Below are 12510 nucleotides of genomic sequence, written 5' to 3' on the forward strand. Positions count from 1 at the left end.
GGTACGTCCCGAAAGATAGATTTCTTCCTGCAGTACTGCATTGCGTGGCAATCACACGCAGATCCTCGCTGTAACAGCGGGTGGTGCTGTGCCGTGGCCAGCTCTTAGCTCGGGGTGGGGGCAGCGAGGCAAGGATGCGACAGGCCTATCTCAACAGGGACTCTAAATTAATCCTTACTTTCTGAAAAAAAATTAAGAAACACAAAAAATGCGTGGATCTAAATCTTGATAAGTACTATGCACTAGGAATCTCTTTGACCACATATACTCCTGTTGGCTTGGATTGTGTTCCCATGCTTCTCCTTGAACACACAGACTACAGGATCAGCCAATGTGAGAGAGGTGTCATCTCTAGACGAGGCTGATAGAATGAGCTCTCTGCCCAGAAGCCACAAATTCATTTCTTTTCCTTTTAAATAAAGTGATTATAAACACCACTGTCACATGGTATAATAACTCTGACACATAACTTATTTTTATAGACCTTTACAGCATTATAGATATTGCATATAACCCAGATGTGCTTCAGAGGGGAGAAGAAAACCCAGAAAAAATGGAGCACTTGATCCATTTGACACTTAAGTTTGTTGAGGAACGATGCAACCTTACTCTTTCTTATTTGTACACCATTGAATCATTCAAGTTGAAAGGAAGCCTGGAAACAATGCAGCGACGTCTGAAAGGAAGGCAGATGCCAACTCCACATCTCAGTCAAAACACAAAGAAGGGTATGTAGAGATCTGCTGTCACTTTTCTTTGAAGATGTATCAGATTTTCCAACAAATTTACTCAAGCCTCATCTCTGTAACCCCAGTTCTTGCCGTGAGTATAAGGCAAATGCTTCTAAGAATTCAGAATAAGACAACAGTACTCATACCAGATGTTAGTTTAACCCTGCTGGCCTATCATCTCCGGTATTTTACAGTTGAGAAACTGTAGTGACACTGGAAGAGCAAATTCCCTTTTTCGTATACCCACTAGGCATGAGAACCCTGCTAGGGTTTGATCCTTTGTGGTGCTAAGTTTCTTTTGCTCTAACCTAAGTAAAAGGGGTTGTTGCTGCAACTAACAGTCCAAAACCAACAACTTCTAAAACACTGGGAATAAAACTAAATCATGGGTGAAGGAGAAACTGCCAGTAACAGTCTTCAGCTGACAAAATTGCGAATTACAATTAATTACAGTTAAAACTTTTGTGATTTGTCAAGTGGCATATTACTACAGTTCTTAGAAACTGAGTGATATGTGTGAAAAACCTATTTTTCTTGAAAGAACTTACACTTGATCAGCTGCTACACAGGATGGAAGCCGAGAACTGCAGCAATGCTCCTGTGCTGCTGAAGGAAGAAAGCATGACACAGTCTAAAGTGCATCTGATAGAGGAAATTACCAGTACCGAAATGCCAGAGAAGCTAAGTACCCCTGACTATGAAATGATCACTGTGAAGGATGCAAACAAGAAACCACTCAAAATAGAACTCAAAATTGAATTGCCTAAGGTCAGCTCTGTTTCTGAGTGTGATCTGAGAGTTTCAAAGGTAAGATAGCAGAAAGAATAACCTTGTGTTTTCTGTGGAGTATAATTCCTAGAAATGCTCACTGCTAATTTGTTGTCAGATAGTTAATCAACTATTTTAATTTTCTTGGCTTAGGATGACATAATCATCGAAGTCCCTGAAAAATACAGATTACAACTAGATCTGCCAGAATTGGTGGATGAAGAAACAACTACAGCAGTATTTAACAACGGAAAACGGGTATTGTTTATCACAGTGCCAGTTGCCAAGCCAGATCCTTGAAGACTGCGTTCTGTCCATTTCATGTTCACAGATGACAGAACAAAACAAAAGTCCAGAATGAAAATCCTATCTTTTAGATGGTGATGAGTTGGGTTTTTTAATTGACCTTCTAATCTTCAGGGGTGAACACCTCAAATGCCTTTAGAAGATGCATGTAGAAAAGGAAGTCTGGAGGAATACTAGCACCGGCAAACTCGGTGAAAAAATAAAGATTGTAAATATTCAAGGAGTACTTGAGTATGTTAACAGCTGTAGAAAAGAACCATAAATGCATACATACTTTACTACATCATTCATTTTGCCTTAAGGTACAGCAATAACAGTTGTCAGTTCTTTTTGCTAAATAAATTGATTACTGGATTCACATGGTTAGAGCAGCTCTCACATGTATTTAATGCTGAAACAACCGGCAGGGGTGTGTCAGACACAGTTCTACAAGTCGCCCTGCATGCTCTTGCTGTTCTCTTTAGGACAATCCCTGCTGATCTTAACTGGAATAGGCTTTGTAGTCTTTTCAGTCACTGAATATGCTTGACCTCACTTCTTACCAGTTTGGTAATCTCTGAATGAGACCATAAAACAACAGATCTATTCTGTACAATTCAAAACCAGCATATAGAGATTCAAAGCTCAGGAACACTTAGTGTGAAGCTAGCAACCAAAAACAATCTTGGAGCACATCAACTAGGAAAACTATCTGCGTTAGTTTATGCTAATATGCAAAATACAAAGCAACACAAAACAACTTCAAACATGACTAAGCATTACTAGAATTAATTGGGAAAGGGACAAACAAGAGTTTAAGTGATCTTAATTTCATAATTGATTTGGTAGTATGTCATTCTTACGGCTTCTGGGACACATTTATACTAGAACCATGTTTCTATACTGATATTCATCAGATCAGAAATGGAAACAGACAAATTGGTTTTGAGCTGCAACTTTAAAGTACAGGCTTACAAAAGAGCAGTAACTCCTAGCTTTCCCCCTTCATTTCAAAGAAACTTAGAAGGCTGCATCGAAATACTGTTCAGTGGTTACAGTTGCAAGTTCAAGCTGAAATTCTATCACTGCGTGACGTGAGCTGGCCTGTTGCAGGATGCAAGCAGTATCCAAAGCCACCATCAGCATTCCAAACACATGCCCTGAATGCGATTTTTTGAGTTGCAAGTCTCCCAAAGTCTGACAGTCATTCAGAGAGTGTTTCCATAGGATAAACTATTTAGCATTCTCACTCCAGAAGAAAGTGAAAGGTCTCAGTAGCCAGAATTTGAGGTTCTGGCAAACACTGCAGCGAGGAAGCCAGGAAGGTTAAAGTTCACTGCTGCATGGCAGTAATAAAGCATGTATTATTTTGGAACATTCGTGATTACAATTTAAGGTTAATAAGGTGAGTTTCACTATCAGACTGAAAGGCTAAACAGCTCTGATTGTGCTACAGCAGTACAGTAAGCCACACACAACTGAACAGAAAAGCACTGGAACATGTTTTAGTAGTTGTCAATTCCAAACATTTAATAGAATGTAGGTTCACTAGAGCAAGTTTGGAACCAAGATGTTTTAGATCATTAAAGAAAAAACGAAACCTTAATGCACTTTTTTGCTTAAGCCAGGCATGAAAACGAGGTATCACAGCAACCAGACATTAAATAGCTCCCACAAAAATATTTAATTTCCACCGTATTTTCTTTCAGTATCTTTAGTGAATTTTGTAGAACTTTTACAGGAGACAGTACTCAATGCAGTATACAGAATAACAGATCAGCTTTAACTTCTTTTTTTTAAACTTCTTCCTCCCTATTTAATTCTCCTAGTCACTTTGTAATTACTACACAGTTGTCCTCCTTACATTAACACTTCCACGTGGAAAGTGGAATTTAAGAATGTTCAGCACTGCACCCCTTTCAGGATACAATGACTGGAGTAACTGGACACAAGTCCAACAAACTATTGAAGCATTTTACATACAATATATACATGGGTAGCACATTCCGCAGCTTACTGAGGCTGGGACAACATAGACAATTCAGGGTAGAACCGCAGTACCAGTGACTAACTCAGAGCTTCCTATGATAGAGTGTCTGAAAAAAAAAATTCCAAACATTCGAGTCACCACATGATTAATATCCACTGATGGGATTATTAGCATGTGTGATTTGCCTGTATCGGGTTCCAACACACATATTCTCTTGATCATTCTGCAGAACAGTTACTTCCATGGCATCATAGTTTGATATTAACTTAGCAAGAATAGCAATTAGTTTTCATACAAAAAGCACATGTAAGTGAAAGTCCACGAGAAGATAGCACGTTCCCTGTGGTATCCAAGAGCTGTGACCCCAGAGATCTCAGTGCTCTTTCACCTTAAAGTGCTCAAAAGGGACCATCACATAGCTGAGACGGTCCAGACCAGTGCCAAATTCCAAGAGAGATTTGGAATGCTAGCACTTGGCCCTTGAGAAACTATTCCCGGGCACTTCAGTCCCTTAGTGCATCTGTCATGCTCAACCATGCAGAACAGGATAATAAGGGAATTCACCTTCTACTAACTTGTACGTTTCAGTTACCATCTCATCTGAACTCCTGTGAAGAGATGTTTGTAATTCAAATTTCCAAGAACACCGAGTTCATGAAATTGCTTGGTATGCACCCCCCTGTTCACCCTAGTTTAGAAGCAGATGGCAGTACGCATACTGCTTGGATCATTTTTAAATCTGGGATGCTCAACTCTGTTTTGGAATAGTTTGCAAGTTAACTAACTGTATAAAAATACAGTATAGCTGTAATATTGCTATGAAAAGCACTTTTGCAAACTTTTTCTGTACAGACTGGTAATAACATTACCAGATAATATAATACATATTTAAAATAAAAAAGGAACTCTTTCAATAAGTCTGAACACTAAAGTCTAAATAGCTTGTTTAAAACAAAACAGTGTGACCCAGGAAAATTTTGCTTGCATGGTTAAATTATAGCAGCATGGTTAATGGCTTTTCAAGGAAATTCTTGAATTCAGCAAGCCATTGTGCTCCAACTGCTCCATCTACAACACGATGGTCACAGCTAAGTGTGACGGACATCACACTGGCCACATCAAATCTGAAAGAAAAAAAAAAGAAAAAAAAAAAGGTTAACACAATCCTCTGCAAGTCAGTGCCACTAACAAAGCAAAAAAGCTTTTATCAGAGAACCAGCAATAGCAGTTGGTGCTTGAGAACAGATGTTTCTCCCCATGGACTTCTAAAAAAGATTACATTAGAGAGCAGATCATATTCATTCGTTTTCTACAATTAAGAAACATATTTGTATGTTCCCTTTAGGACAGGAAGCTCATCTGTCTTTGTATCACAAGAACAGCCGCACACGATCAAAGAAAAAGAGCCATTTTACACAGTAACCTCCTGTTTCCCCATGTGTCAGTGATGGACACCTAGGACTGTTAAGTTCAAAAAAAATCCTAAACGTTCCCCAGGGTCTGTGCTAGCTCAAGCTCCAAGCGAGGCGATATTATATACAGCACACTTGAATTTTAATCCATCTCTTAGGTTTTCCTTAAACGCAATTTTAAGCAAGTTCTTAAAGAGGAACAGGTGCCTAACCTGTCGTGGATCCCACAGTCTTTTTCCACAGCTTAACCCTACCCCTCAAAGAAAGAAACAGCCTTTCCTTAACTTACAAAGAAGGTTCAAGAATAAATGTATGGCAGATTGTTCATCAGTCACTGAATTTCTCTTTAATGCCTGTGTGACCCCTTTATACAACATCTCACTGTACGTCTTCAGAAGGTACTGAAAGCAGTATGTCAACAATTAATTTTACTTTTAAAAAAAATTATAATCTAATGGAAGTGTTAGAAAACTAGCCTTTATTTTGAAGTTTGAATTCAGTCCATGCAGAATCAGATGAATACTTACCCTTTCTCATTATCAGCTGGCACTAGCCTTTTCTCTGAGGAACCAACTGCAAGGATACAGGCTTGAGGTGGATTGATTATGGCAGAGAAATTCTTAATTCCATACATTCCTAAATTGGAAATTGTGAAAGTACCACCCTACAAGAAAAACACATTCACAGTCAAATTCTGTTTCATGTGGAATATTAATGAACATGGCAGAAGCATTGCAAAATAGGCTTTGCTCAATTCTGAACAGGGCTTCTGAACAGAAGTCAAGGGCAGCAATGTTTAACAGCAATCCAAGTTTCTCACCTGGAATTCATGAGGCTGAAGTTTACCTTCTCGGGCTTTGGTTGCCAAAGAAACCACATCCTTACTAATGGAAGCCAGGCCCTTTATATGTGCATTAAACACAATAGGGGTTATAAGCCCTGCAGGAGTACTAACTGCAACGCTAATATCCACTACGTGATTTCTGCAAGACACAAAGGAGATGCCAGTTACTCTAGCAAGATAACAAAGAAAAAAATTTTAGAACTCGAGACAACTCTAAATTAATATAAATTTTGCAACAATTATTGCACCTTGCACAGTAGCCTTAGATGCAAAGTTCTTAGCACTTTAACAAAAGCCTCTCAACCTTTGCATTATACCTGTTCCCCTCCCTCAGAATCCCAGCAGAAGGTTTGCTATTTTGCCATGAACTCTCTAACGAACAAATAAAGTTTTCGGCTTCGACCGTACCATAAACTTACTGCCTAATAACTGTGTCCATCCACGAAGAATTTGCCTCAGGCACCTTCAAGCATGCCAGAGCAGAAGCTTTAATTATGAAGTCATTGACAGAAAGCTTAATGTTGTCTGAGACCTCCTGTAAATAAAGAGATTTGACGTATCAGTTTGTCTCTTACATATTACCTTGATTAACTTGGATAGTCACTGCCATGCAGTCTTGTTTAGAGAAAATGTTAGAAAACAATCACACTACTTGTAAGCATTAATATTTGAAGTGCCAAGATAATTTAGGGGGCGGCTATATCTCCTTCATAATTTAAGAAGGTACAATCTTTTTTAACGTCTGTTCTTTCCCAAACTTGGCTTAGAATTATTATTTTGCTTGAATTTTCTACCCTTTTTACTCTTAAAAACTCTTTTACCCTTTTGCCCTACTTTCCAGCTGGAAGAATAAAACACCACCAAGCAGAGTACAAAGCGGTCTTCTTGGGGAAGTCAGAAATCAGCGCATAGTATCTGGGTAAAAAGTCTCATTCTGTCACAGACAGTCCAGAACCAATCCACAACAGGTAGAAAAGGCACTGAAAAGACTATTTTTTCGAAGCCAAAATGGCATATCACCAAAAAGCAGGGTGAGCAAACCTGTGAGAGAATGCAGCTTTCCACACCACCCCCCCCACCGTGCCTAAACGCTTTACCTGATTGAGTTCTTTCCTTAGCACCAGTACTTCTCCCATGTTTACATCAACAGAAAGGTAGTAGTGAGGTATTGTTTGTTTAGACTGCATCAACCGCTGAGCAATGACCTGTGGGTATAAAATAGAAGCGATGAAAATAAATCAATTTGGAAAATTCATGACTGCAAATGACAATCTCTGAAAGGAACAAAATCTTCTTACCCTCCGAATGTTGCTGACAGGGATATCTGTGAAGGTCCCCACTGGTGCTGCTGCAACTGCAGCAGCTGCAGGAACTGCCTCTAGTGCTGGAGCCTGCAATCACAGAAAGACAGCATAATTCATGGTACTATCCAAACATCAATTGTACAGAGTAACTCAGTATGTGGGACAAGGCTAAGTTGCCTCTTGCTTAAGAGCAGCAGGTATTCCCGCTCTCTAGCCTCACCTCTCCAGTACCCACTAGGTTCTTTAAGTCCTATATTTGATTATTAAATGTAGTACTTGAGCGATTTAGAAACGCAACACTGACAGACACTGCTGTGAAGCTCCCGCAACAGTAAGTCCTGCTAGATAGTTGTTTTACATACAGCAGAGAGGTATGCTAGAGGGCACTCTCAACCTGCACTCAGCCACATCTCTTCCAGCAGTACACAAAGCAACGCTTCCATCATTTCATATAAAAGACAAGCAATGGTATAAGAACAGATTTGTGGCAACAATGACAGCAGGCTGTTGGTTCATAAGGCTGCGTTTCATTCCATTTGCCTCTCTTCCTCAATGTTAGACCAGTTGGGACTGGGCTTACCTCAATCCATAACAACATAGCAACCAAATGAAGGGTTGGGAGCGCACAATTGCTTTTTCCTCAGTGAAATACCACAGGGACAAATAAAGGAAGAAAACTTTGTCCGTGTTTCTGACAGGTTGAGCTTTACAACCTAACAATCACCATAGCCCACACAGCGTCATAACCCAACAGTTCCATATAGTAGTTGCATTTCTACAGAGCACTTCCACGACTACAAGAAAATATCCATTCTTACAAATCTCAAGCCTACTCACTGGAGCAACCTTTGGTGGCACAAATGACTCCACGTCTTTCTTTGTGATTCTACCATCTGGTCCAGTACCTAAAACGGTCAAAGAAAAATGTAAGAGGATTTCAATTACTTGCAACAGGGCATTGCTTCTAACGGTACCAGTTTTACTTGACAGAGAGAAGTCACTTAACCTCTGGTGAGGACAGCTGCATAGTCAGGACGTTCCTGACAGGGAGGAAAGAAAAGAATAGGCAAGTATTTGCCTAGAGGGACAGACACTTCATAGTGAGAGCAAGGAAGCAGACGGGCAACCTACCTTTCACTTGGGCAAGGTCAATTCCTTTTTCCACTGCCATTTTCTTTGCCAGGGGACTAACCAGGATCCTTCCCTTCCGGGGAGGTGGCCCAGCTGTTGGGACTGCTGGAGTGGAAGGAACAGCAGGCTGGGGAGGAGGAACAGCAGCAGGAGTTGCCACCACCTGAACAGAAGAATCAAAGCCATTAGCACCAGGATCATTCAGCAAAACCTTTGAAGGTACAGTAAGAGAACAGGACCATCTAATTACCAGTCAAGAGAACAGCAAAAGTAGTCACTAATCTGAAAGAATTTTCAGATTCAGAGAAGTGTCCCAGTGCCAGAAATTAAATCAGAAACTTCCTAGGAAGGAGGTCAACTAAGCTGCTGAACTATTTCAAAAAAAAAAAAAAAAAAAAAAAAAAGGTGAAATAACTAACTTATGCTCCCTGTTTTCAAGGATGAGGCATTAGAACTGGCACAAGCAACAGGCTGGAGAAGACATCACAATGAACAACTATCTGCTCCAGTTTTTGGAGGGCAAACTAGCAAACACTTCTTAGGTCACCTAACACCAATACATGTGTTAGCCTTGCATTCACAGAATTATAAACATTATTGCTGGAGCCAGGGCTTCACACCGTCAAACCAGCAGAACAGTTCAGATCAGACCTCTTAAGGAGTCCCATAACATCCCTCACATGCTACGAATGGTCCTTACTGGTGGAGGAGGAGGAGCTTGTGCCTTCATGTCAGTTACTGCAGTGTCTTGGTAGTCAGCAAAGGCTGGAATATCAGACTCTTTCTCCACAATGATACAGAGAGCAGTTCCTAATGGCACATCTCTTGTTCCTTCAGGCACCAAGATTTTTGCCAAGTAGCCTTCCTCCTGCACTTCAAAGCCTGTAAGGGAAAGAAACAAAACTGGTTTGGTGCCTGATGCAGCTGAAGAGTTCCTCTAAACTCTGCTTCTAAAGACTTTGGTAGTTAAATCCCCGAAGGCATTTAAAAGGCATGTAGATGTAGTGCTTAGGCACATAGTCCCATGGTGGACTTGGCCGTGCTAGGTTTACGGTTAGACTCGATGATCTCAAAGTTCCTTTCCAACCTAAATGATTCTGTGGTTCTATGATTCTAAAGCCTTGTCCTATACTTAGTAGGCAAGGGAATTCTTTTCAGTGCAACTAGTAGGGAAACGTCCCCATGCACAGTACATTACTAAGAAGGATTGATGAAGAAATCAGTGTTTTTAGGAGCTCCGATGTTTAGCTCTCCAATGGAACGAGAAGTTAACAAAACTTGTTTTAGTTGCCCCACAGCTTCACGTCCCGAGCAACTAGGAGAACAGTTGGCGCAAAGGCCACTCTGGATCCTCCGCTTTTAAGGGCATCTCATCCATTCTTGGCTTTGGAGTTGACTCACCTATCGTGGCTTTATCTGTCTCAATTTCTGCCAGTAAGTCTCCCTCATTCAGTTTCTCCCCGACCTTCTTCTCCCATCTCTGCACTGTGCCCATTGTCATGGTAGGTGACAGGGCAGGGAGAGTGATCTGTGAAGCCAGAGAATACAAGAGAATCAGATTCTGGTAATCCAAAAGGAACAGGAACACAGTTTTAACTCCTGACTAAATGATGCCAACCTAACGAAGTAGCCAGCCTTTAATGCACCCCTAGATCTGGCTCCATTACAGCAAAGCACAGTGCTGTCCTATATTGCTAGTTTGGCTTCTTTTATCAAGGTCTAATCAAGAAAGCAAGCAAAAGCAAAGAGCAAGAAATCGATATATCAAAATAATTATTACCACCATCACATTGGGAGTGTCTTGCAGCTGCTATCTGCAAAGCTAAAAAGGAAGGCTGAAGCGAGTCACTTGGTGACAAACAGATTTGACCCCTTTAAAAGCTATACAGGCTTGTCTTCCAATAAGCACTCAAGGATGCTGTAGGTTTGCACAAGCATATTGCTGTGCAACAAGTACAGCATGTGTGAGTACAGCTTCAGAGCAAAACTGGACAGACAAGACAAGCAGTGGAAAGTAAGCAAGTTTAGTAGCTAAAACACAAGTCAGATTAAGAAGCCTTTAACTAATTCTTTGTTCAATTACTGACTTCGCACATCTCAGACAAATCAGTTCCCACATGTATCACCTGTGAAATGAGGTTTAGTATTTCAAATTTTCTTTTTCAAAGGAATGTCACAGAAATATCCCGCTACAAACCACTCAAATAAAACAACAGAGGATGTACACTTCCATATCTAAGCAAGGTAAAAAGATTATCCACAAATACAAATCATTATTATTCACCCAGAAACACATCTGGTGTGTTCGTCAGAATATCAGAGATTTGACTTCTGCTCCGAAAAGTAAGCAAGGCCTTCAGAGCTTGTTCACACTTAGCACAACGTCTGTTTATACCAGAACTGTCCAAATAATGCAACCGTAGCAGGTTTTTCTAGACTGCATAACAATCATGGAGAGACAAGTCTCTCCGCTACTAGCAGTCAGGATGCTAAAATAATTTTCTGAAAAAAGCTTTCTGGGACCTCCTCAAACACCTGCTTTAAGCATGCAACAATTCAAGTGGCACATACCCCTGCAATTATAGCTAATAACTTCCCACTCCAGAGAGTATTTATCCCAAAATGCTCTGGAGCTAGCAGTTGCAAAGACAAAAAAAAGAGTGCAACAAGTCTTAAATCATCCGCAATGCTCTCTTACCTGCATGTGAGGAGGGTAAGAGCTGCCAGGAGCCTGAGGAGAAGGCTGAGTTGGTGGTGAGGGAGTTGCAGCTTGAGGGGGAGGCACTGAGGCTGCAGGGGGGGCAGATGCTGCAGAATCCAGAGTATAATTTTTAAAGGCATCCACATGTTCAGGTCTAGAAAAAAACATGACTGTGTCTCAGCCTTTCACACAAGGCACCCAAGAAGCCCCAAGGGAGAAAATTCAACTCAACCGTTAGCAAAATACTTACTTTTCTACTGTGATACATATTATGGCCCCAATAGGAACATCTCTTGTTCCTTCTGGCACCAGGATCTTGGCCAAGTAGCATTCCTCCAGGCTTTCAAAGCCAACTGTTGCTTTATCTGTCTCCACCTTTGAGAGAGAACAGGATATCATTATGGCAGCGGAAAAGAACAGTGAACTCAGAGCCTCCCAGTCTGATAGCGTAGGGTCACAACACACACAGTTCTGGAAAAATCACCCTGTGGTGCCAGCTCTAGGAAAGTATGCTCTCAAATAGGTTAAGTGCTGCTCCTGCTCAGAAAGAGGAAAAGCAGCAACCAGCTTTGAAAGGCTGTTACCCACTTGTTCCCACCAGCACCTGTTGGGATCTGTGATCTTGAACCCGAGATCTCTCTTCAAGTGAGGGCAACCAGGGACAGAACCCAGGATGCACATGCAGCTCATTAGATATGCAGCACAGCCCATGCCCCCAGGATACCTCTGCTATGAGCTCCCCTTCACCGATCTTGTCACCCTCCTTCTTTTCCCAGCGTGCAATGGTGCCCATCTGCATCGTGGGGGACAGAGCTGGCAAGGCCACCTGTGAGGAATAGGGCAGTGTTACAACGCAGAAAAGGGCAGAGACAGATCGTCAGCACAGGCTGGGACAAGGGGGCACAAAGGAGAATCTGTCTGCAAATCCCTAGCAGGTCAGGACTGCCTCCAACCTGCTGGTAGGACCCCAGCAGCAAACCAATACGAGGGTGCCGAGATGGGGCTGACCAAGAAAGGAAGAAGCTATGCCAGGGGACCAAGAGAAGTCCAGGGGAAAAGGACGAGTGGTGAAGGAGGTGGTACCCGATGGCGGTACAGGAACTTGGGGCAGGGGGGCGGCAAGGACACAAGAACCGCGAGAGTGAGAGAGAACTGCAGCTCCCCAGGACAAACTGAGCTGCCCAGCGAGGGGAAGCGAGACCCGAAGACAGAAAGTGACCGGGCTGCCCCGGGGGCGGTGAGGGCGGGGACGACACGAGTCTGTTCTCTGGGGCACCCCAGGAGCTACAGGGGCACGAACACCAGGGGGTACGGGGGGCACCCAGACTGCCTGGGACGGGGCGG

The 12510-nt window shown here is 42.0% G+C and overlaps 2 protein-coding genes across 2 annotated transcripts; one reads left to right on the forward strand and one right to left on the reverse strand.

Moving 5' to 3' along the window:
* Window positions 1-482: 482 nt before the first annotated feature.
* On the forward strand, window positions 483-1799 carry PIH1D2 (PIH1 domain containing 2; the record flags this gene model as incomplete). Its single annotated transcript, XM_009706824.1, has 3 exons — window positions 483-728; window positions 1273-1538; window positions 1653-1799. Coding segments are annotated over 3 exons (659 nt in total), but the record flags the coding sequence as incomplete, so codon positions are not given.
* A 2355-nt stretch (window positions 1800-4154) lies between these two features.
* DLAT (dihydrolipoamide S-acetyltransferase) lies at window positions 4155-11988 on the reverse strand. The gene is given in 13 exon segments (XM_009706825.1): window positions 4155-4898; window positions 5714-5850; window positions 6007-6158; window positions 6439-6562; window positions 7128-7235; window positions 7329-7421; window positions 8172-8239; window positions 8466-8628; window positions 9166-9347; window positions 9867-9993; window positions 11164-11320; window positions 11417-11541; window positions 11891-11988. Coding segments are annotated over 13 exon segments (1641 nt in total). The 5' UTR covers window positions 11966-11988; the 3' UTR covers window positions 4155-4768.
* Window positions 11989-12510: the final 522 nt, after the last annotated feature.

This window comes from Cariama cristata, unplaced genomic scaffold, assembly GCF_000690535.1.
Source record: "Cariama cristata isolate BGI_N322 unplaced genomic scaffold, ASM69053v1 Scaffold42728, whole genome shotgun sequence".
Classification (NCBI taxonomy): domain Eukaryota; kingdom Metazoa; phylum Chordata; class Aves; order Cariamiformes; family Cariamidae; genus Cariama; species Cariama cristata.